Source organism: Tympanuchus pallidicinctus, unplaced genomic scaffold (genome assembly GCF_026119805.1).
Source record: "Tympanuchus pallidicinctus isolate F22 unplaced genomic scaffold, pur_lepc_1.0 scaffold3, whole genome shotgun sequence".
Lineage (NCBI taxonomy): Eukaryota > Metazoa > Chordata > Aves > Galliformes > Phasianidae > Tympanuchus > Tympanuchus pallidicinctus.
The window spans coordinates 69,113,854-69,140,330 of NW_026294747.1; the positions used below are offsets into that span (position 1 = coordinate 69,113,854).

Below are 26,477 nucleotides of genomic sequence, written 5' to 3' on the forward strand. Positions count from 1 at the left end.
GTACTCCAGCAGCCCAGAATCAACATCTCCCATCTACAACAGCACTTTAATAACTTCCTAAATCCAAGTACATCTTTGTGCTATAATTTGTTCTATAATAACCCCCAGTTTGCTCTTTGTTTTGCAAACAGTATCACAACAGTTGAATTGCCTTAAGTTGTTTGGGACTTTTTTTTTTCCAACATGACAATTTCAAACTACCCATGGGGGTCTGACTGACTCAATTTTTCCTACAAGCTATCCTTGTGATTTTATAATAAATTCCAAATCCCAATGAAATTTAAAAATACAGTACGAACATGCAAGATTTTGGATTGAAGGGACTGTTCCAGAGACAGGAGAAGGGAGAAAAAAAGGAAATTCTAGCTTCCAAAAAAATTTTACCCACTGAAGTCACAAATGGCTTCATCCAGCTTGCTTTAGCATCTGCATTGCTTAAAACTGACATGATTTGGTTTCGAAGGGTCATTTCCTTAGTCTTCTCAGATATCTGAAGCAGTTTTAACATTATGATGCAACCTAAAGCAATAGCTCAGAAATTGGAAAGAGGATCCAGTGATGACATCGGCTCATGGCAAAAAAATAAAATAAAATAAAAAATTGAAAAAAAATAAAAAAAGAAATGACCAAAGTACAGAACGTCAAGGCTTTTAACAAAACAAAGTTTTTTTTAGCACATCTGATTAAAAGCAAACACTCATTCTGGAAACTATACCACACCATCGCACCACCAGCCCTGTGCCACACCACCAGCCCCACAAGCTCAGGAACTCTGCATCTCACAGCACTCCTCAGAGACTGCAGCAACAGCCAGTGGGATGTTCTCCCTTTTTCTTGCAACAGAAAGTGTGAATGCCAGCATCTGAAACCTCCACATCCCAAGGCAATGTGCTATTCAGCACGGTCTTAACCTTTTGTCGAACAGATAACTTCTAGGAAATGCCCGTGCTTTATTTACTTTCCCATTAGGAAAGAAGAACTGCAAAGGGCACAGAAAAAGCTCCACAGGTGGGACAGCATCCAGGCTTGATTGTGTTCTTCAATTGACTTTCTTTTCTATGGGAAAACTTCAGTTTTAAGGCTTCTGCTGTGCTGTCCTTTCAAAACCAGCCATTTCCACTCATGGCTGAGGCACTCAGGCTGTCCCTGAGCTGGGAAACACAACTGGGGCAGGGCACGGGGTCACACACTGCCCCACATCGTGCTCCCTGACACAATTCAGGTCCATGACAGCCAGCTCCGTCCCAGATAATGCCCGGCTGCAGCTCAGGGGCCAGCAGGCAGCACAGACCCTGAGGCAGGAGGCAGTTGGGATCGAGCCATATGCTGCATTCAGGCAGAGCCACGGTGTGAGGTGGGCTGAGGCCCTGACCAGGACAGGCAGTGAGCGCCTGCAGTTTCAGGTGTTGCTTTCACAACACACACAAAAAAAAAACACAGCCTGGGCAGGAAAGGCAACAGATGGACTGAACTCTCATTTTATGCAGCACAGGGTAACTATGAGAAATTGTGGAGAAAGTGGTCTAAGGCATTGCTTTATCAGCTGTAACACTTAAGTACCCCACACAAACTTCAACTCTGGAACAGAAATGAGATGCTGGATGGGTAAACTGCCACCTGATTTCTGGATACGATCTTTTACAGCTGGACATAGAGGATAACTCACTAAAAACAAGGCAACAAAGCACTCGGAAAGCAGACCAGTACCAAACCGCCAGCACACAGAGCACAGTCAGTACTGACCCTCTTCAACTCCCCAGCATACTCCAAACCCAGGTGCTGCAGATCTTTCAATGACAGAAGAACCACACCTAAAATCTATGAGAGCACCAAATGTATGTGAGCCATGAAAATCCCACGATCAACTCCACAAGATCAATCATTGTTTTTTCTAGGGCTATATCCAGCATGAAAAATGAACCACCTAAATTATATTAAACTAGAGATGGGCTTCAAAATCCCTGATGTAAAGAATGGGAGAGTCACACAAATCTTAGAGCACCAAGCCAAGCCACGCATTCCCAATTCAGCTACATCTTTTCTGGTAAAGTTATCTGCAGAGACACGCTCATTCCAGCTGGGATTCAGCTGCCACCATTCCCCTATGACACAGCCACAAAAGCCACTGCCCCCATGGGCACACCTGTGCCCATGTGGTCACCCCAGCTCCGCTCATAAGCAAAGGATCTGTGCAGACAGTGGGGTGATGCCACATGGAGAGATTCACAAATGAACAGCAGAACACGTCTGAAGGTAAACTGAGCCTCTGGTGCTGAAGAACAGATGCTCATAGCTTCATTACTAACATGTTCCAACTTTATATTTTTCCTGTTGTCCACTGGAGATTATTACTGTTTTCCCTTCATTGTCAGTGCCAGATAGAAAAAAAGAGGCAAGAGGGAATAAGAAGAACCATGTGTTTTCAAGACTGGAGCTCCTGCCTATTAAATATTATAGCCACATCCAGAACGCTATTTACCCAGCTATAAAAGTGAAATATTTAGCCCAATAAAGGGTAAAATTTTAAGGATCTTCAGGCTTGTTACTTCTTCAGAACATATATATGCTCTTGCAGAGCACATAGTACAATATTACAGCATTATAATCCAATATTGTTTAGATGACTTTTAAAAACACGAATAAAATTATTCCAGATGTGAAAGGCTTTTGATGCTGAAGAACTCAATACCACGTCAATTCTGGAAAGACCACAGGGTTTTAGGATAGCTGCAAAAACAGGTTTTGTGTTTTCTTCAGAACTACTGGAACTCACAATGCTGGCTACAGCGCAGCCTCTCAAATGGCTGAGGTGCCTTATACAGTCTCAGTCTTCTTCACACTAGATCCTTTATGTCACAAGTTTGCTTCTTCTATGGCTTTTAAGGAACTCTTTGTCATGCCTTCGCAAATGCTCTCTCCTCTTCTAGCTATGGGTCTGTAATCCAACCCTATTCAGCAGAGTCCCTAACCATTTAAGCCTGAAGTCTATGTCCAATTTCAACTGCATGTGTTTCAGTTCCAACCAACTGAAATATGACTTAAACCCATAATAAAAACATCTCATGAAACTATGTTTGTACCTATACACTTCCATAAGGAAAATAAATACAAACCACTGTTACCCAATGTTGCAACAATACTCCAATACACATTTTTTCTATGTGGACATCTTCCTGGAATTTCTGTGCAGGCAATTTTGCACAAGATGCTTCATAATCAAATGCCCACAAACTCTTTTACAAGAGACGATAAAGAAAGAAAAGTACTGACTCTTGGCTTTAAGTTGTAGCACAGCGCTCCCAAAGTAGTGATTCCATTCCTTAAAGTATAATGGAGTCCAACTTCAATACAGTAGGTTACATTAACCTCAGCCTCGTAATAATACATCACTTTACATCCAAAGCTAATACTTGCCTAAGAAGCCACAAGCAGCATTAGTTTCCTAAATCTAAGGACCTTATCTATCACCTGAGGATGAAATAATGCTGGTAGCATCAAGCTGGAAACACAGTACTGTTTTTCCCCAGTGCAGGAAAGGATGGTCATCTGGCAAGTGCTGTTATTCATCCAAAGCATCTTAGAGCTGAGGTAGGAGTAACTGGGAACACCTTGTGTGTGATCACAGATACTGGGGATTTCTTCTGACCTGAAAGAAGCGCTCAAACCAAAGAGCTATCAACCTACAATCCTCTGAATTATCTCAGTTTAAAAACAAAACAAAACAGTACTGCTCACGTCTGGAGCTACTGATAGACCATTATTTATACACTGGAGCATCTACATATGTCTTGGCAGAGATGTAAGTTGAAGGGAACACATTCACCTGAAGACTTTTCAGAAGAAATGCTCGTGGATGTTAGCAAATTGTCTGTGCAGCCACTGCTACAGGCAGTAAAACCATTGCAGCATTGCTGCGCATTTGCTTGTGCTCAGGCCCCAAAAAGCCAATGCTGCTTCTGTCCCTGGCAGGGAAGTGTGAGCATGTGCTTGCAGCAATAGCCCAAGGACAGAGGAAAAGGCTTGTTTGGAGCAGCATTCACCTCCCCAACAGTTCAATTTCGCCTAATGCTGCTGAGATGTCTTTGAGCCAGCTTTGGATTTCAAAGCTCTTTTACTTCCATCCAAAGACTTTGTGAGTATCTGTGTCCTCGTCTGCCAAACTGAACTTTCCTCTCATTATTTCCCCCACCCCCCCCAATTATATGGGTCTGAATTTGCTCCAGTTTTAAATTTGGTTCAGTGAGAGCCAGAGCATTTTGTAACAAAATGTCCCTACTGAGATCACTGGATCTCTGCAATTGGAAAGGCACAACATGTTAAAATAAGCCTCACAATATACACAATAAAGTTTACTTTATTCACTGTGTATTTTGATGTATTAAGGGTTATTACCATTAATTGTTATAAGCCAAAAGAAAATGTTGTAAATTCAGCAACAGCAGTATGTAATTCACTTCATGGGACTGAGTAGAAACATACAGATCACAAAAGTAACTGGAATAAAGATATTTGTTAAGTCAGTATCACAACAAAACTGTGGTGATTCATTAGAAAGGGTGTAAGCTAGCACAAAAGCCAAAACACTACCAAGAAGGAATAAACAGAATAAGATAAAATTATCGCCTCATGCCAAACAGTTGAGGCTGAACATCAAGAACCCCCTCCGTATTTTGCCTCAATCCGAAGGGCCTCCTAGTGACAGCCATCTGCCCTGTGTCCCTCTTGACCTCAGCAGTTATTTCAGGAATTGGAAGCACGGTGGGGAAGGGGCTCACACTTCTGATCCACAAAGCAGAGAGAAGTCTGTGATTCAGGATGTGGGTAACCTGCACATGCCTATCGCTGTGGAGCTGCTTCTGCAGATACCATACCCCTAAGTGGGAAAGTCTGCTCACATGAGGAGTCACTGTGTGCCTTTTCCTTCCCCATCTTCTCTATACACACATCCCTTTTGATTTAAACATACCTACACAGAGAAACACACAGCAGGTAGGAATAATGTTGTTGTACTACCTGAGTCTTACAGTGTAAAAAGCAGCGTCTTTCCATAGCAACAGAAGTAAATCACTGCCGCAAGAGATGTTTTCCACACCTTAATTTTTAGGTTCTCTAATGTATCACATTTAACTGAGCTACCAGCTTTACATGGAAAACACAGGCCTTACCCAGTTCTGGTTTTATCCCTAAATATCAGCTATTCCATACACAGAGACACTTCTCACCCTCCTTACATCACAGGAAGAGGTGCAAACAAGAACACTGCACTAGGCTCTGCAGACATTTCCTCTCACTGCACAAACAACCCAGAAATTTGCTCTGCTGGTCAGAGCACATGAAACACCACAGTGGAGGGCTGGAACACAGAGTAAGATTTTACATCAGGACGTAGCTTCTTGCAGCCACTGTATTTTCAAACAGATCAAAGAAGCAAAATGCAATAGGAAAACACTGATACTTCAGACCAAGTTGAGTAGATGAGAGGTTTGCTGAAGAAAACAACATGATGGATGCTAAAAGGAAGATGAAAGAATGGCTTTGAAAAGCTGCCCAGTTAGATCTGTTTTTTCACACCTGAGTTACAGACTCCAACAGAGTAAACAGGAAAAAGGCATTTTAGTTCTTGGCTGGTGTTTACAGAAATTGATCTATGAATCACATGCATTAAGGCAATGCCAACAAAAAAAAATCCAAAACAACCGCTCCAGCCTTCTTCTGCCCTCTCTGCTTCTGCACTCTTCCTGCTCTGCTACCGTGGAGCTATAAAAGGTAAAGAGAAACAGACTGTAACCACATTAAACACGTTTTCCATTGAAGGGGTGCCTAGACCTGCCGCTATTAAGGAGGGAACCCAACTGCTGTAACCCCTCACTTCCTCACGGCCACTGGGCCACGCTGGCACGCAGCACACCAGGACCTGCTCTGCGCCACAGAGGTGGCTGCACTCGCTCCATGGCACATGGCTGCTGGCAGCCCACCGCAGCACATCACCTGCACTCTCCACAGAGCAGTTACCCAGTACTGCCCTGTCACTCACTACCCTATGGAAATGCAAGCACATTATCTCCCTCTTTGGTTGGCCTGATTTTTAAAGCAGGTTCTCAAATATTTCAAGACACTACATGTGCCTCTGCTGCTCATCTGGAGCCTTTGGTTACCACTGTGCCCTGCAGCACAGCACTTCCACTGCCTCGCATGAGCCCCATGTTAGGTCTTGGATCACACGGCATTCCTGTGCCACCTGTGTGCACTGCCCAGCAGCGGGACCTCCTCTGCACTGAGCTGTGCCCACACAAAGCCCAGCACACAGCAGCAGCTTTCTGTTACATGGCTTCACCTGCACTGCACCAGGAGTTCCTTTTCCAAAAAGAATAACCAAAAGGAGGGAGAAATGGGGGGGTACACTTCTATTCTAGATGCTACGGTACGGAAGCAAGCTCAGTTTGAGGACCTCTCTTCATATACGAAGACATGAAGAATGTCATCACACATAATCTCTTAAATCTCATAGATAAATACACAAAATAAGAAGCAGATATGAGCAGTTCCATTGCACTCCATCTAATGACATGAGAACACTAAATATATTGCAAAACATCACCAAAAATAGATAATTAAATAAATAATAAGTTAGTTAATAATGCTTCAACATTTTGCTTTTCACACGATGGTAAAAAAAAAAAAAAAAATACTCTTGATCTCTTCATTTATACTGACTCTGTTCTTTAAGCCAGCAGTGAAAATGCCAAAGATTTGCTTTTTCCATGCAAGACAGAGATGCTCATTCCATCTGTGAGTTGGGTTTAAGTTAAACTGTCAGCATCAGTGAGACTAAAGCACATGCTTAAAATGCTTTGCTGAATCGGGACCATACCCTGCATAACTTCCTTTTGCAAAAGCTATGTCCAGCTGCTCACTGAATAGTCAGGAGACAATGTGGATATGGAAGCTCTCTCATATTTAAAAGCTGTGTTCACAGCCCAAAAATATCACCCTTCTCTTTGTACATCCCTTCTACAGAGGAAGAGAAACCTGGAGGCTGGGGAAAAGCTAGCAGCACGAGGACCAACACCCAGCTGAGGGAGGACTGCAGCCACCTCACAGCTCACAGCAGACAACTCCTTGTGCTGCTCCCACAATACCAAAGTATCTGAAGACTGCATTCTTGCTTGGAATGGAGAATGAACGACTGCATTGCTGGCTTAAAAACAGAAGCAATATTTAACATCACGATTCCAGCTGCAAGCGACTCTCAATACAAGTTTCAATAAAAATGATAAATGATCTCACCAACACTCAAGATATCTTCTAATCTAAAATTGGCATTAATAAGTAATCAAGCAAACTGCTTTTCAAAGCCATTGAGATCTGTGTGTTTTTCCTGACCCAGAAAGAACCAAAAGAACTATTTTTCCAGAGATATAAGGAAACATACACTTCACTCATACAGGTAAGCACTCATACAGGAATCATTAAACTGACAGTCACACACCTGATGAAGATAATGACACTATTAAAATCATCACAAGCAGCCTTACCCACGCCTCAATTCCAGAGCATTTACATAAGATGTAAATTTACCACCATGATCAAGCTTGGTGGTAACAGTAACATTCAGAGAAATGGCTTCAAAATCCAATCTCCATTCAGTGTGTTGTGCTTCTCCTGTCACAATGCACTTTGGTTGACTATTATTGTGTGCACAGCATAATTATAATTGAAATTTAGAAATTTGGTGAATTCGGTGCCACACAGGATCTCAGCTGAGGAGCTACCAAGGAGGAGGCACAAACCACCATGGAAAAGGCTTACAACGTCACCGAGAGAAACACACACCGTGTGACATCCTGGAGAGAAGAAAAAGGAAGGGCGAATCACTGAAAGGTGAGAATGTTGGAGGTGTATCACAGAACGGCTGAGGTTGGCAGGGAGCTCTGGGCCCGTCTGTCCCACTCTGCCCCAGCAGGAGCACTGAGTGCAGGGTGCCACTTACCTCCACGTGGCTGTGGGACACTTCTCAGCAGGGCAGTCTGCGCCACTGCTGCAGCACTCGCACAATAAAACAGGTTTTCTTCTGTTCAGACAGTATAGATACATAGAATACTTTATTCGGCAGCAAACCAGGATTAGGATTTTTCCACACGCCTTCCCAATGCATCCATCCCTTCCTCCATCCATGCTGCTCACACTGTTGTTCTCAGTAGGATGTGTTTACTAAGCTGAACTATGCAGGAAATTGCTGAATCGATCCAACTTTAAAAAGCTAAAAAAGAAACTTCCACAAGAAAAATAAAAAATAAAAAACTTGTTGGTTCTTTTGGAGTTTCTGTGTTTGCTTACTTTTATATCTAGGCATCAACGGAATGATCCACCTGATCCACCCACAAACAGCAAAGCAGCAGAGACACTGCACAGGGCTTTCAGAAGCCAGCCTCAGTGCTCCTGCCACAAGCTGGGCTACCCAGGGAGCTGCATTCTGCGGGAACTCACATGAGCACAGAAGTCTCAACTGAGCAAAATGCTTGCACTGAACAGAGAAGAGGTGTGGGATATAGCAATTATACAGCCCCCAGTTCTTCCCCTAATATAGGCCATGCCTGAAAACACATGCAAGTAACATGACTCAGCCTCAGCTGGCACTGAGTCCAATAACTAGGAAGTTAATACAAGCCACGTAGAAGGCCCTTTGTCTCTACTTTTTCATATGAACATGTGAAAGAAGATACACTTCAGCATTTCAGAGATAGCCATGCTCCATGTGGCACATCGTGCTAAACAGCAGTGCTGGGCAGGGCAGAAGCAGGAATCTTTATATAGAACTCGGAGCAGTAACTCAGCCGCTGACAGTCACATGAATACAGCCCTGCTGAACACAGACAGAATCTTTCTCTGGTGTTAGGCTATTAGAGAGATAAGGCTTCATTTTGGATTTAAAAGACTTAAAGTGACAAATGATCTTGTTTTCTTCACCCTGCTAGCTGTGGCACAGGACAGGATGAATCTCAGCTCTTGCTGCTGCTTATATAACAGGTGTACTCATGCATATGCAAAGCTGATTTGAAGATACAGTTTCCAACCCATGCTTGATGCCTGAACAACTCAAATGGCTTTTACTATGTAGAAAGCATTGCAGGCTCTTTGCAGATAGTTCCTTCATAATTTTATGCTACATAAACTGTCTTTTTGTTTAGTGTGGGTTTCATGTGAATAAAAAGGAGAAAAAAAACTGCACGGTGATACTATCAAAGCATTTTTAGATGGAAAATAAATGGCATAACTCCAGATCAGATTTCAGGAAATTTAAGATGCACCTTTCTCTATAAATATCTCAGACTGCATGTAAAATATCCTAATCTGGCTCTAAGCAAACAAAGTAGAATTAAAGAGTTGTAACAGCAACCAAAAAAACAAATACAGAGCACGATGAGGAAAACACACGTACTTCAGCCAAGTGTCATTACAGTCAGGTTCACGAGGTTGTTACTCCAAGTCCAAAGATGTTTTTAATTAACTTAAGAATGAAGACTTCAGTTTTGATCTGACACATCTCATGAGCATTCCTTCACACAGAAAAAAGGTTATTGCAAAAGGGCATCGCATGAACTATCTGCACTGTGATCTTGCATGAAAGCCCGCTATTTGGGAGGGCTGGCAGACAGACAGACAGTCAAGGGAATTTTGCTCATGGAACTGAAATACAGTGGGTGGGGATGGCTGGCCCACCATGGTCTGCAATACTAGGGCAACACTGCTCTGGAGGGAAACCCCAAAAGTCACATTTCAGTAAAACAGTGGAAGGCGGGGAAGAGTGCAGAGAGGTGAAGGGAAAGAATTAAAGCCTGTCACATAGGAGCAGCTAACACTGAGCAGGCATTATCTTTGACAGAGTGCCAGAAGCACTAAGGAGCTTTTGTGATCATGGTAGCTTCCAGGAGATTGTAACACCTTCTGAAAATACAGACTGGTTTCCCGGTCGTTAAGGGGTCTGTACTTTCCCAGTGGGAGTATGTTTCGCCTGTTGCTCCATGTATGTAAGAACCCTGTCTGAAATGCAGTGTTCTCTTAGTACCAGGAAGGACAAGACACAAGGAGTATCTGTGAGATTGTTCCTCTGTCACACACCCGATCACAGATCCTTAAATACCACAGATTGTTTCTGAGTGTTTGCAGGCACAGCTTTAAGTGGAAGTACACCCACTAGTGCAGTCCTGACGCCAACATCGTTTGCCATTTATTTTTAGGTAAACTGGACTTCAGTCTGAGGGAAAAAATAAATACAAGTATTTCTTTTGGCAGGTCTCAAACTCCCTCCTTATTTAAGCCCCGAGGAACGAAGTTTGTACTTTTACATTGATTAATGCTATACTTCTGTTCTGGGGAGACTTACGCCATGACCTCGATGGTAATTCCTATTGTAATCTTTGCTGTATCTCACTACAAACTCATATGACTCCAGCTCTGGGCAGCACGACTGCGCTACCCACGTGCTGGGCTTCATCTCAGAATGCAGAGATGAAGGAGTGATCAACCCACAACAACTGTCATCCAATGTTCTCAAAGAGTCTGGAGAAAAACAGATGCTCTGGTGTTTAAATGGTTACTTACCTGCTTCATGCTTCTCTTAATCCTAATGTACCCGTGAGCCCTTTTTTTTTTTTTTTTTCTTTTTTTCTTTTCTATTATTTATTTATTACTTAAATAACACACATCTATCAACCAGCATTTTCAAATTATTCTTTTCCACAATGTCCACGCTAGCAAAACTCCCTTTTATCTACAGAGAAGTCTGGGGAGGGACTTCTTTGGGCACCTGAGTTACAGAAGATCCATGACAGAGTAAAAAGAGAAAATTCACATCAACAAGCTCTTTGTGTTAAAAAAAGGAATTGTGGAGTAGAGTTGCCTTCTCTCTTCCCAACTTCAGCCTAACTTAGTCCTAGATACTCATTTTACTAAAAAATTAGTGGAATCGGTTGGCATATGAGTCCTGAAGTTATTTCTCGTGTATCCGCAGGCAGAACAGTTTGTAAAGAAAGTCTGAAATTGCATTTATTACTTACCAGAACTGACCAATTACAGTAACAAACAGTCAAAGCACAAAGGAAGCAATATAAATACGCAATTTGATGTGTGTTAGACACAACACTTTCCTATCAAAATACACAAAAAAGCATTCTGCTGGTTGGGAAAACCAGATCACCACCTTGGAATAATAAACAACATTAGCAAACAAGAGGACTTCAGTTTGAAATTCTTTATGCCTCAGATGCACAGAGGTCCAGGACAAAAAAAGCACAAAGAGCTGATGCACGAACCAGCCTAGAGCACTCCCAGAAGGACAGAGAAACCAGCACCAAAGGAAAGAAGCCAGGCCTTCGTGTATTTGTTGTTCTGCAAGTGTACTTACAGAGAGAAAACTGTTACGGACTAAATTAACAGAAGCTACCAAATGTCTCTAGCAGTCCAGTAATGGATGCTTAACACTGCTGTGCCCGTTTCTGGCTGAAGGCATCCCCCTCGGCTTCTTCACTCACTGGCTGCAGAGTGACTGCACTCTGTGGAGCAACAAGCAGCTCGCAGGCTGCCCTCCAGAGCTGGAGGAAAACTGTCAGACCTGCCAGGAGCACCAGCCTTCTCCCAGGTACCACCAGCAGACAGTATCAGCTCAGGCATCACTGTGCTCAAGAAGAAAAAGAGCGTTTGGGCTAAGTAGGAAATGTCTTCCTTCTCCTACACAGACAGAGAAGTATTCCTTCTACATACAGGCTTCTGTATTGCTTAGAGGGAGGGAACTGCCCTCCTCTTTCACCGTGCTCCAGAAGGGAAGGCCTCTGGATGTCAAACAGACTTGCCTCGGGAAACTGAATGAACAAACTGCGATCTTCTAAGGGCAGCACAAAGACACATAAGCTTCCAGCACACCAAGATGGTATGAAAGCTTAAGCTACATACATGCTAAACCAGGAAAACAATACACCAGCTGTCTTGTCCCAACTCATTCCATTGCTGAGTACATGCTTCACCTCCCTGAACCATGAGGGAATAGGATGCATGAGAGGTTAATCTTCAGATGACTTGACTGCTTTCTCATTCTTTATCCAAATTATTAAGAAGTACAATACTTTTACATAAAAGCTAATGATTAAGCTGTATATAGTAAGTATTTAGGGACCTTTTAAAATGTTATTGTTCTGCCATTTCATGCTGATACAGAAGTCACCTGAGCTACAAGTAGAGTATGTAAGTAGTCTGTGTGGAAGCAAGTACTAATACAGTAATACAAGTATTAAAACAATACATATAGTGACTATATGTGAGACCCTCTCAAACTATGAGGTATTTACATCTCTACGGTGTTCAATATTGATTTTTTAAAATTACTACTGCAAGTAAATGTCAAATCTTCACTACTGAATGCATACGAAACCTGAAATTCTCGAGTGCTGCAGTGCTCTTTCAAGTTACCAGGAAATCATAGTTCATTATACTGGACTAAACTTCCATACAATGGCATTATGGAAGTACAAATCGCGCCGCATTTCTGGCAGTAGAGTAGATTCAGTGGTTGAGGCATCTACCTACATGCACGTACTTCTTACACTCAGTATTCCTCAGAAAGGAGCCTTCTACCAAGTGTACTATCAAGTGCACTTTTTTTTGAAAGCCATTGAGTCTTCTTTTATATCTAAGTGTTTCAGTGTTTATCTAGCCCTACCAATATCTTGTCTTATCTCCAATCTGAATTTGTCTAATTTCCTTTCCCAGGAGCCGGTTCTTCTCATGTCCTCAACTGCTAACATAAACAGCTTTTCATTGTATTCAGTATTCAGAAATTGAGTATTCAGGAAATACTCCTCCTTCCCCAACACAAGATTTGTCAAATAACCCAAATAAACTCTCCAGCTTTCTCGTGGTTACCAAGGCTCATTAGGACTCCTTCACTCCTCTCTGTCCTCCTCTTCTTGACTCTTCTATCAAATTCCCAAAGTATTCTGTGATATGAATGCTTATACCACCAAAGTCAGAGTAAGAAACACAAATGGAACCGTGGGGCTGGAATGTTCAATTGCATTAGCAGTATAATATTTATGAATACAGATGGCAAGACAGTTTTTCATCTTTTAAAAAAATGGATCAGAAAATTTAATTTCTGCTATACCCACTGCTATTTCTCCACACAGCAAACCAACTTTCTCCATTACAACATGGAGCTGATTAGAAGTAGATCCAATTAAATCTATTAATTTGCCCTTTTAGAAGTAAAAACCACTCTGCTGTCCAACAATACTTTTTTCAGCTTTCCTCCCCCAGACACCATTTCACAACACTTAGAAACAAAAATTTACCACCTTAAAAACAATGTCTTCATTTTTTTGGACTAAACACATCCAGTAAATCAAATTGGCACTTTCTCGAGAAATCAGCAGCAGGGTTTGCCATTTCATTAAGGAAAGGATTGGGTCATTTCTGCATTTTGCCATTTCATTATTTAACTGCCGCTTGTTCATCCTCAGGCATCTGTCAAAGTACTGAGCACTGGAAATACAATTTCCATTTTAAGATTTTTCAACCAAGCAAGCCATTCACATCACCACCATGCCATTTTATTTGTTTTTGCATTTGAGTAACATTTCTTTCAACAAGGATTGGGAGAGATAAGGCTTGCAAAATTCTACTGGGATGCCAATCATCAACTGAGTCTATTTTTCCATTAAATGGCAATAGTATCTTGCAGCCATCCTGCTCATGCCATTTTTCATCCAGAGGGGCCACACAAAGCGGATGGTCCAGCTCTGGAGTGCCTCCATGGCCAGCTGTGTGACAAGACTTCTGCCAGAGCCTCTTTATCTTGCCTGCATGTTTACGGGCACACAGATATCCACACACCAGGCAAAAGACCATCAATACTCTTTGCTCAGGTCTCTAAGTCAACCAAAAACCTTAAAACCTTTACTAGGCAGACTTTCAAGCAGCAGCCTGCCAGTGAGACACCAGGCTTCAGTACCAACACTTCAGCATTTGTCACAGTTATGAAACATTTTCCTGGCTTCTGAACAGCTCCTATAGACCAGATATATGTATATAAATTTATATATCAAGCCTAGATTAAAATGAAGATAGAAATGACAGACCTTCTGGTTAGCCGGAGGTACGGCTTCCTGTCAAACACAAGACTTAATACCCACTTCTAGTTCCCATACAAAAAAAAAAAAAAAAATTACTTGAAGAATCCCTTCTTATCCTCAACTTCCACCATTCCATAGATCCATCCATGTAAGTAAGAGAAGGCACTGTGTCAAACACCCTAAAAGCTGACCTGCTAATGGTCTAGTTCAGCCTTCATAAAGCAAGCAGTACTTTCACACCTCCAAAAGTCACAGCAGATACCTCCTTCCCATTCAAGTTATCAAGATCCTTTGTATGCATTGCTTCTCTCATTCATCCAGCCATTTAACAAACAATATTCTCAAAAAGAGGCCACTGAGACAAGACATCATTTTACTCTTCAACGTTAGCTCCTGCTGTAAAACACTGTGACAATTATATACACACCGGCACTTAAAGAGCTCCAAACATTGCAGCTGAGATGTCAAACAGACTGCCATGTCTATCAAAGTGCACAAGAACAGCAATGGATCCAATGCTCAGCCAAGGCACTCCGCCAAGCAGCAGGGATGCTGTCCTTCCCTCAGGCCCCACGCACAGGCTGCTCTGCTGAGACACGTGGCTCCCTCACCTGCAGTCACAGCCTCCAACCAGAGCATGGCCGTGGTCTTCCCAACATCTCTAGCTCAAGCTGATCTGGTTTCAGTATTCCCAGTATTCTTTACTGCAGAAGAGCATCACGTCTCCATTATGCTTTATGCTTGTTTTACAGTTATATTTAACCCTAGGGATAAATAATACTAGCAATTAGAAACCCTAGCTAATGTTACTGAAAAAAAAAAATCAATTAATTTATACGGGCCCAAAAAGAGTGATTCCATCAAGTGGAGCTACATGAAAACAGTTCCAGTTTTTTTTAATGCTCGCTTCAGCAATCCAGGGAAAGACCACAAATAACTGCAGAGAGCAAACATGCTTTGGAACACACCGGCACCAGGATCAAAGAGAGAAAGAGTGGCCACCCTCAACCGCTCTGGAAATGCTGCTAAAAGCCATGGAAACACCACTGCACCCAACCTCGCAGCCTGGTGACCTCTGGATGCAGGTGGGATCTCAAGAAGAAAGAGAAAAAGGAGGTGGAGGCAGAGAAAAGGCAGAATGGGATCATCAGGACTCAGCCAAAAATGAAGCTCACCCACTGGGAAGGTTGGGAATACATGCATAATTTTAAATGGATTAAGAGTTTGTGTCAAATCTGTTCTGTGCTGTGAATTCCTGCACTGCAGTGAGTCACCGTGCCTGACAGTTGCCGGGGAATTAAAGCAGTTCTTTTAAAAAAATTATATGTCCTGCGTGATGCTTTATACAAATAGCCTCTTAAAAAATTAAAATGCAGTCAGTGCATTTTTAAGTATAAAAGAGCTACATTTAGGATTCTCTGTATCACACCACAAACATCCATTCCAAGCTATGAAACTGAAATAAGTCTATTGATGTCCCTTTAGAGGAACATCGATCTTTCTGCTGCTCTCCTCTCCCAACCCAAATCCTTCATCACAAATTAATTCATTATATCTGCCTTTTGGACACCATGAAAATATTTTGTCCTGAGAAAAACTGAACACAAAGAAAAGACGTATGCCAAACCTGATTTTTTTCAATAGGGAAGAATATCTGGCTTGCTAGAATAAAGACTATTCAAATCAAAATGACAGCATTCTCCCTACGAAGGAACAACAGGCAGGTCAATATCCTCCTAGAGAAGAACAGCACGGTGACTAACAATCAGATGCACACTGGCTTGTTGCTTTGGCAAGGAGAAGCAGCACGAGGCGTCTGCTTTCTGCACTGTGCAGCACCACCAGAGACACTCCCTGAAGCTCCTTATTACGCATGTTCCTGTTGTAAATGCATTGCTTACTGACTGTTTTGCCTATAAAACTGACACCCCACTGGCAATTTTCACACATCCTTGGAAAAAGTTGTTCAAGTACGTCTGTTGTGTAATGCAGTAAAGATCATTCGAAGCATCTATTAAGTGTAACCCTTGGGCATCAATGCTGCTCAACATCAGCTTGCAATAAAGGTATACTTACAGCATGCCTTCGGGACAGCTGTTCTGGGAACATCCTGGAGATTTGCATAGTCTATTTTACAAGCACTACAATGTGCTTCAACTGAATGAGTGACAGCAAATCCTTTTGACACAACAGTATCCATTAAAAGCCCTTAAGTAAAATGAAGAGGGTAGATTAAAAAAAAAGACAGACTTCAAATGCCAGTGCCTTTAAATGCAAATCGGTATTTACTCACGAGTGAATTTAATCTGTTTTTAAAATAATCAAGGAACTCTCCCTCTCATACACGAGCACCATCGAAGAAACAAAACAGCTGATGAGAGGAGCTTCCTCTTACAGAGAAAGGAAAGCTCCTGTTGCTATCACTCCTGATTTTATCATAATTCTCATGGTAATTGGTATATTTTTGTAAAGCCTTAGGTCTAGTATGTGAGGATTTCAACCTTATGCCTTTTGAGTAATTTAGTCCCATCTGACTGAACTGAAAACATGAGCCAACTGCATCCTAACAACTCAAAAAAGCAACAATTTTAAGTAAATGTGAATATTGAATTCCTTAGCTCACTTCTCACCCAAACCCAGAAAGTGCGAGCACTGCCCTGCACAGGTTATACCGCCTTGCTGAGCAGGCGCTGTCTCTCAAGCAATGAATCAAAAGCCTGACTTTGTGTCCCAAATCACAGAGCCGTGTCAGTTAGTGACATTTTCACACATGGAAACCTCTCAGTGGGTGAAGAATCAGCAGAAATAACATCTATAGGAGAAAACTGCAGTTCTCCTGCCCCGATCCAGTGACCACATCCAGATGTGCAGATTGCCAGGTTTGCTCTCCACACAAGAGGCTGCCAACCATATCTTCCTGCTGACAGCATCACTCTGCAGGGCAGGGGCTCCAATTGCTCCATCAGAAGGAGGCACTGCATAGTCACAGACACCAACAGAAGAAACAACTTCTAACTATATACGTTAAACCTGACCAGTCAACAACCCAATCAACCCAAACAATACCAACGCATGTAATCAATCCAGCAGATATAAGGGAAGCTGAGGACCAAATTAATTAGCTGAGTTCATGTCCAGAACCTTTGGGAATAAGAAACCATGCATTAAAGATCTGCTGATATGTTTTGAAAGTACTCTTTGAAGAAGGGCTCAAACTGAACAAAATCTCCTATGCCTTGTGCATTTGAAATGAAAGAAGACTGGACGTATAGCGTGGAATATGGGTAGAACAGCTCAGAACAGGATGTTTTTCACATTTTCCATGTAGCGCCTGTGGTTCTTTTAACTGTTTCAGCTCCTTTATCTGACACTTGGATAAAATGCTGGAAGAAATACAGAGCATCTTTTCCCAATTAGTTTTTCCTCAGGATGTAATTGGAAGGGCAATATAACCCCGTGTATCCTTAAATTGAGGGGAAAATGAGGAAAGTATTTCAGGGGCTTTTTAAAAAAATTCTTAAGAATTGTTAAGAATGGAGGGGCTGTTGAATAACTTGAAGAAAAAAAAAAAAAAGTACAACATATTTTAAGACTTCTGGTATTATTAAATGAGTTCTTCAGTTAACAACCCCCAAGCTATTCCAAAAAACCAAGATGATTCATCTATTTCCATCCAGTACAATTTTATACATAGTTAGAAAACTAAAGCCTCGTAAAATTCTAAGCAGCCCTAAAGAACGACGACTGCAGAGTGACATGCTGATTGCATCAGCCTAGGAAGGCTGCAGTTTGGAGCAGTGCAAGCATCGCTACACTCAGTGGAAACTACTAGAGTGTCAAAAACCACGTATGCAACATGCCAGCTTTAGACACACTCAGTCACGCACAGCAAAACAAATCTCTCCAGAATATCGGGCTGGATGAGGAGGATTCCACAATTTACTTCTAATGCTCTTAAACAATTTCAAGTGCTGCTTCATCTCTACGTTTTGATAAACACAGAGGCACTTTCCCCTCCCAAAACGAAGTGAAAACACCATAAAGAAGTGTACTATTGCTGCCTGAAGCTGAACATAAAATTACATACCAACACATAAACTTGAAAGCCATTTTCAGCACTCATCAAAGTGCCAGGCTACCGACATAATTCACTCTCCCGCACGGGGGAGGCTGCAGGCACACACGCTCTGAGGACACTGGAAAGCATTTCTGACTCTAACTGATCTTCAGCGTCTAAATCACAGAAACGAAATCTAAAATGGTTATCCTAATTTGCATCCATAGTACATTTTAAATAGCTATGTTTGAAACAAAAAAGCACATGCAGACCACAACAAAAGGGAGGTAAAAGGCATGCGGCTTGCCCACAATAACCAACGGTTTAGAAGTGCCACAGAAACCATTTCAGCAGAACACAAAGTAAACACCTTTCAGACAAACTCCTCTCCAAACCAATAAGCAGCACAGAAATGCCTAAATGCTCTCAAAAAAGGCACTTTGCCCTATCTCTGAAAAGCACATGCTACCTATCAAGCAGCCACCACATGAGCTTTTGCTGACAGCATCACTGCTGCGAGGCTCAGCCTGGCACACAACTGAGCAAGGAAACCAGAATTTGGCTACCAGGGAAAAAAACACCATGGTTGGATTTGTATGTGTTATGACTGACGACAAAGGCTGCAATTTCAGCATCTGCAAAGTGCCCACCATGCAGGTGGCCCAGCATAGCACAGGGCAGCTACAGGACCTCGACAGGAGACAGCCTGAGCTCCTGGCCACCAGGCTGTGCTGCAATAACCCAGCCACTGTTCCCCTCACTCTTTCACAAGGCAGCTTTCCTTCAGAAGCCGCTTCTGAGTCACCTCTGCCCATAAAAGTTTTTTGGCACTCAAGAGCCAAGTTGCTTTGGTACAAGTGACAGCTGTAACATCTGCAACACTTACGGCCACACAAAATACAACACACCACTTCAGGCATTCAGCATTTGAGGTACACGTTCCTGGCACATTTGATTCAGGAAAGCACTCTAAAAGGGAACATAGCTGAAGGCAGTCACATCAGTCCCAGAGCAATCAGTGAGGCCCCAGCACGTGGCTCAGCTCAGTGCATGGTCACCTGCGTGCTCCCTACAACCACTCCCTGACTTGAGAAGGCAGCAGGGACACCCAAACACACCAGGAGCACCACGCACATTAAGTCTCTGTCCTGGGGACATTTCTGCACACGCTGGAGCATCTCACACTCTATGTGCACCTCTGACACCAGCGGGAGGTCTCACACTGGTATAAGGGGCCAGTTCTCCACAGCAAACAATAACAGTACTGAACCTACTACGTGTAGTCACTGTTTGGGGGAACAGGCTACAATTTGCAACACCTGTGCCTAAAGTTTGATGCTCCAAACAACAGAAGAGTGAATCTCCTCAGGCACAGAGCACTGCTATGCACTGATCTCAGAGCATACCAAGAGCAACCCGGGGGAAAGGTGCGAAGTGGGGACTCCAGCTCTTCCTGCACCCCATCCATACATCAACCACTCCTGCTTTGGGCTGTCACAGGCAGAGGGAACGAGCTGGGCTGTCCCCTGGATGCAGCACTGGTAGCACAGAGAGAAAGACACCGTCACAGAGAGAGGGGTGAACTCGTTCCAGCTCCAGGGAAGCTCAAGCAGCGCAGATACAGACGTCCAACCACATCCCACTTCCTCAGAGCCTTTCTGGACTACACTTGCAGCAGCAGAAACTGCACCATGAAACCGTATCACAACTTCAGCACACGGAATGAGCAAACCTCTGACTGATTTAAGTCGGTTTGGTTTTGGTCTTCTTGGTTTTATTATCTGGCATGTAGTCAATAATATACCCCACACCAAAAAGCATAAAGCAAGCGTCAGACACGAGGTCTGGGCAGCCCTCCCTCCCAGCTAATGGCACAGACAGGGCAGCACCCCACACAAGGCCACACGGCCGTTTGCTTCTCTTACGTCTGGTTTTCAGGGCACCCTTTGGAGGAAGGGAGCAGGGGGATGGAAACAGAGAACCAGAGCCCCAAGCAGCTCAGCAGCTCGCTCTCCTCTTCGCCCTCAAAGCGTTACGGGAAAGCACAATGTCAACTCCAGCTCCTCCCCGCCGATGGAACGGGCCTGGGCACACCGCTGGCAGGCAGCCCTCACAAACCGTTACAGAGCCGAGCAGCAGGAAAGCGGCAGCACGCATCCAGCGCTCCCAGCCGCTGGTGAGGGACCCGCGGCGAGGAGCTGCAGCCCGTCGGTGCGGATGAGCGCTGTTATCTGTCCTTTTTATTACAAGGCAGAGCACCCACGGCTCGGTGCGGCGCTCGGGGGCTGCACACGGGGCCGGGCTGGGGGCTGCGGGCCCAGCAAGCCGCACCGAGAGCCACCGCCACGAGCGGTACGAGAAATAAATGCAAGAACATATATATATGTTATTATATATATATATATATATATATATCGGTTCTTCCCAACGTTACGTTTAAAGATGACCTTATCGCGGAGCGTTTCGTTACAACCGACACACGCACGCCGAGCCCGACGCGCGGACTCGATGCCAGCCCCTCGTGCAGCCGCGCAGCTTCCCGCTCCACCGCCTACGGCACATCCCGGTGAAGCCGCCCGCTCTCGGCAGGACGCGCACCGCCCCGAGGCTTTTTCCATCTTCCGCGATCGACCGCGCACCGCCGCGCGGACCCCGCCGGCTCCCGCTCCCACCTCCACCGCGGTGCCCCCGGGTGGAACGAACCCGCCCGAACCCCCCGCGGCCCGGCGCCGGGCAGGGACGGGGCGAACGCGGGGAGCCGCCCCTTTACCTTCGGAGAGCTCCAGCTCCAGCTCGGCCAGCCGGGCCCGCACCTCCAGGGGCAGCGACACGCTCTCGAGGCTGCGGTCCGCCATGCTCGCGCCGCGGAGATGGGCTCTGCCCTCCTCCCGCTCTCCCCCTTTGTTCGCAGCAGAAAAGGGGCGAGGGAGAACGGCGGGGCCGCGCCGGATGCCAAAGTCCTCCGCCGCCGCCTCAGCGGGGCATGCACGGGGGAGGCGGTCCGCGCTGGGGACGGGGCGCGGAGGGAGGGAATGCGGAGATTTCTCCTCTCCTCCCCTCTCCTCCTCCTCCTCCTCCTCCTCCTCCCTCGCCGCTTCCTTCAGCGGGGCCCCGCCATGGCCGCTCCCGCCGCCGCCGCCCGCTCGAGATCGCTCCGCATCGGCTCCCGCCGCGCCCGGCCCGCCGCCGCCGCCCCCCCGGCCCCGCGGCTCTGCCCGCCGGCTCGCCGAGCCTCTGCTCCGGCCCGCTGCTCCCCGCCCGCCTCGGGCTGGCGGCGGCGCCTGGCGCTGCGGTGCCGCTGCCGCGACTGCTGCCGGCCGGGCACAGCGCCGCTGTCACATCCACGTGACCGCGCCGCCCCGCGCCCCCGCCCGCGGCCCCCAGGGGGCGCGCCAGGCCCGGCGGCGCCGACGGCTCGGAGAGCTCCGCGGGGCGCTGCGCACTGCGCTCGGCGGCGGAACGGGATCCGCGGGGCCCCGGCGCCGTTCCCGCGCTGGGCGGCCGCTCGTCGCTTCTCCGCGGCCGGCGGTGGCCTTATGGCCGTGCTTTGCGTATCCGCCGCGGCTACAGGTTGGGGATCTCGGGGCGTTTGATCGTTCATTTATCCCGCCAGCACTCCCTGGAAGTAGGTCCGCAGTCCCCGCGTTGCTCGAGCAGGGGGCTGTGAGACACCGGTCGCTCCAGGCCAGGCTGTAATTCACTGTCGGAGGGACTGACAGCGCTCACAGGCACAAAATGCCGTTTCTTTTCCCACCTGGTGAGCAACTTTCTGCATGCAGATTTCAGCTATAAGCTCTGCATCCTGATATACGTGGCAATTCTGATGTGCAGATTAGGAAACCCCTGTGCACACCTCCTTAGAAGTGTGTGAGCCCACTGTACTGAAAAGGAACACCTCCAACGTGATGCCACATCCATGCTCAGCACCAGTGTTGACAATGGGAAAGCCTGCATGAAAGAACCGAACCAGTAGCACTCCTAGAATCATAGAACGGCTTGGGTTGGAAGGGTCCTTAAAGCCCGCGGGCAGGGCTGCCCCCCACCACAGCAGGCTGCCCAGGGCTGCACCCAGCCCAGCACTGAGCACCTGCAAGGATGGGGCATCCCAGCACTCCAGTTACACCTCTGCAGCATAAGAAGGGAAATTTTAATATCGCTTCTCTTCAGGCCAACAAATGTGTTTAACAAGGAAAGTTCTCTTTTCTTTCTCTCCCTCTGTATGTTTTCTTCTGCTTTGATTAGTTTTGGAAGATCTCCCAGCAGAAGGAAGGAGCCGGCGCCGCACCACCTGTTGTTCTGTTACCTCTTGGAAGTCAACGACAGAACAGATCTCACGAGAAATATGTTTAGCACAAAGAAAGAGGTGCTGTTGTCCCTAGGTCAACCTCAGCTGGCCATTCCAATAAGTAGAAGATACAGGGAAGGAGGAGTTTATTCAAAAGATAAAAGCTTAGCTAGGCTGTGATTATCCCAAACAATACACTTTTTTTAACAGGTTGTGGAACAAAACCAACTTACATCATCCTGCCAGCTGTGCTCATCCCAGGGCTGGCAGCTCCTCACACTTCAGCTGTGTCCAGGCACAGCCCTAGCAGCCTGAACCCAGTATCCCTGGGCCAGAGCAGTGGCACTGTGAGCCCAGAGCATGCAGCATTCCCTCCTTTGTGATGCCACCCATTTCACTGTCACCTATGCTGATTTCTATTAACCACTCCTGAGCTACTCTGTAATGCACCGCGAGATCGTAGCCATCTGTTTAGCCTCTCTGAGCAGGGCCCATTACTTTTAACAGCATGGCAACACGCATGCCATGTAGGGCTGTATGAATGTCTCCCCACCAGCACTGTGCTATATAAGGGTAAGGGTTTTGCCTATTGTTGAGCACCAAATGCAGACAATCAAAAAATCATCCACATCTTTCTCATTCCTCGCATCGGCACCCAAACAATGAAAAGCAATTAAATCCAAACATGCCCCAGGCTTCCTACCTGAGAAGCCCAGCACTGTTTGTTTGCTGTTTCCTGGGGGATGAGATAGACTCAGGCATCAGTGTTGCACAGCAGGGGCCTTCCAGCACCAGGCTCTGCCTAACCTGCCGTACCCCCACCTTGCTTCCCTGCTCTCTCTGTGATGGGAGCTGATGGTCTTATTGTTATCTGGATGTTGCACAATCCCTACCAGCTGCACTCACCTCAGTCAGAGACCAAACACAGTTTACAGAAAGAACAAGCACCTGCAGTGGGAATCTATCAGGCAGGAATGGGAACACCTGAATTCTGCAGCATCCCTGTCAGGTGCTGTGTTGGATGGCGGCTCCTGGAGAGTGGTTGGCTCCTGGGGTGCAGTGAGACCATGGAGCTTCAGCAGGGGACCCTCTCACCCCAGCACAGGAACATGCCTGGGGACATGACAGCCTCAATCAAAAAACCCTTTTGTTCCAACAGGGCTCCTTTCTCTCCTGAGATTTCTGACCTACGGCCAGGTTCCAACAATGAAATTTCAAGCATGTAGATTTGCATGATGAATTTGATGAAATGAAATTAAAACACAAAACGAGCATGTCGCAAGACTTGATCTCTTTGGTATTAATTGATGAGTTCTTTCAGATTTGTAGATGAGAAGCTACATCCTGATCATCTGCAGGAATAGGCAGTTGGAATTTTCCTGACTGCAGGAAAAGCAGGACAATATTTGTGGTTTGAATCATTTTGTTTGGATTAGTGATGTCGGGATTTCCAGAATCCCTTTCCAATATAGGCTTGCTTTTCTGCAAGTCATTTCCATATCTGCATGGAGTACAGTTTTGTACTTGTCCAGGAGCAGACTGAAGCCCACATGCCTTTCTGACAGAGTCCCTGGTCTCCCCAGCTTGCAAGTGACTTCGTGCACTTTCATGGAAAATTATTTGGATTATTCACATGCTAACCTATTTGACCACGTGTATCTTCACAGAAGGAAGAAAAAGTGTGTTTGCACTGAGATACTTATTGTTGCTATCAGTTGTCAGGTCCTGTTGGGGTTTGTGCAGATCACTCTTTGTAGCCAAGTGGGAAGACTTGAGGGGCGGCTCCTAATTGACCTTGACTAGATAAAAAGTCACTTTCTTGGCTAATTCATAGCACAAGATGCATCCAATTTTTGCAGAGATTTAGCTCAAAGTCAGGTCTACATTAGAAAACTTCCCCCCACTATAATCTGGGAAAAATCATTTAAAGAAAGGAGAAAACTCTTGTGTACACACTGCCACGTTGACTGAAAGCACCAAACCAATGTGTGTGTTTTCTGAACACCTTAAGAAGAGCAATGGGACCATGTCTGTGCTGGTGTGCTGCTGTCCTTTGCGTGATGGGGAAGCAGGATTCAGCCAATGTGCCAAAAAAAAAAAAGAAAAGCAGAAGGCATTCATAAAAAAAACCAACAGAAATAATCAGCTGCCTGGGACTGATTTATAGGGAGAGATTAAAAAGGCTGCTTTCAGCTTGCTAAGCAACAGCGAGAGATGGCCCAGATAGCTGCCCACAGTTATCTGAAAGGTGTAAGCACTGAGGAAGTGAAAGGGAAAAAAGCGGGTGGAGAAGGATAAACTTTGAATAATAGGCTGGAATTAAGAAAGGAAGCTGAGACAAATGGCAGGGAAAGCTTCCAAGAGATGAGGAGCATTAGCACGCAGAAGAGATTCTCAAAGGAAATGGTGGAATCCCCATAATTTGAAATGTTAAAGCCAGAGTAGACAAAGCAATCAGGAATACGCTGTAGGAAATAATCCCAGTGTGGCATTGGATGAACATGCCTGTCTGGCATTGGTTATGTGAGCATGTACTGCTTTTTTTTTTTCTTTTTCCACTGAACTCAACTGATTTTTTACCCCTCACCTCCCCACTCCCACTCTGTTTGCACCTGTCTGCTTGTGTCTCATATACAGGTTGGGAAATGTGTTACACTATTTGCATTTTTACCACAAATGTGGCTGGATGTCTACCTAATATGCAACAAATTGTAAGAAATAATTGTTTAGATGCATTAATCACATTGCCTCTGAATGGAATACAAATGGTCCTGTAATTATTTTCAAGTTGGGTTCTAATTTCTTTTAACACTTAAAAGTTAAATTCAATGTCATCTCCTAATTCCTCTCCTGCCAAGGGAAGTAAATGGGAGGGAAGGGAAGGGGAGGGCAGGATTGTGGGGAGGAGGCAAGAGAGGAGGTGAGTTGCCATGGTTAGGATTTTTAGCTCAGCACCCTAATGGTTAGTCTGAAAAGTAATGTAGGTAACCCACTTGTAGTTCACAAAGGTTTATGAAAGCGACTCTTTCATAAGGAGGAGAGGAGCCAAATGCCTGCTGAAGACTGAGCTGCGGTGTTTGGGCAAATCCTGCCCAGATGAGAGGCCTTCAGTCACTTTCTGCCTTAGCAAGTTGCAGCTCTGGTAGCGGGGAGCTGAGAAGTCTTTCCGCGCTAAGTCCTGAGGTTGCTGCCTCACAGCACAGCTGGCAGTGGGAACATAAACTTGTGCCTGAGCTCCTTCTGCACATAGTTTGGTGTGCCAGTGCCAGTAGTTCACATGCTAATGAAATGGGATTGGAGCTGAGATGCACGGAAGAAAACTTTCTTGGCCAGAAGTGAGGTACAAGGAAAAGGAAGGAAAAGAAACTCTGAAAAACATCGTTTCCCATCATATATTAGATAATTCTTTCTCCAACTTGCATTTCCATTGCTCTTAAAGAGAAATGCAGCAAGTGTCTGTATAGAAGTATTATTTAAAATGGAATTTAGTGCAATTTAATAATTTTCATATGTCTTTCATTTTATTTAAAAAAAAAAAAGCTAATAAAAAGTTTTTACTGGCACACTTAAAATTTAGTTTGAAATAGGTTTTCACATAGGAAATGTTTATTAGGCTCCTTCAGTCTCTTGAAGCCTGTTTACACAAAAGAACATCCCTTCCACTGCTGCATTTGAGGAAGGAGTGAGAGACCTGGCATGCAAATATAGGAGTTGCCCTGATATTCTCATACAGCTTTCCCAAACATTCACGTGCACATCTGTCTCTCCCTCCGTGCTGCACCTTGCAGGACAAATGGAACCCACTCTGTGACTGAGGTTTGAAACTTCAGTAATGCAGATTTCTGAAAAGTTTATCTTCAATTAAATCTCTTAAAGTAGACTTGGACAATTTTTAAATTTACTGAAATTAAAATTGAGTACATAGCAAATTAATCCTGAATTCATTCTTTTCCATTTTTCTGTTTTCTATGATGTTGTTTTAAATAAAACATATGTGGAAAAGAATGAATCC

General features: G+C 44.9%; 1 protein-coding gene across 5 annotated transcripts in view; it reads right to left on the minus strand.

The window, feature by feature from the left end:
* DIP2C (disco interacting protein 2 homolog C) overlaps nucleotides 1-21,353 on the minus strand; it is a 288,411-nt gene extending 267,058 nt beyond the window's left edge. The window contains exon 1 of one of the 5 annotated variants that reach the window (XM_052692779.1): nucleotides 20,951-21,353. In XM_052692779.1, the coding sequence (XP_052548739.1) occupies nucleotides 20,951-21,035 (85 nt within the window). In that variant the 5' untranslated portion in view covers nucleotides 21,036-21,353. The remainder of the gene's footprint in view (nucleotides 1-20,950) is intronic. The other 4 variants (XM_052692777.1, XM_052692778.1, XM_052692780.1 and 1 more) reach the window with 4 other exon arrangements.
* Nucleotides 21,354-26,477: the final 5,124 nt, after the last annotated feature.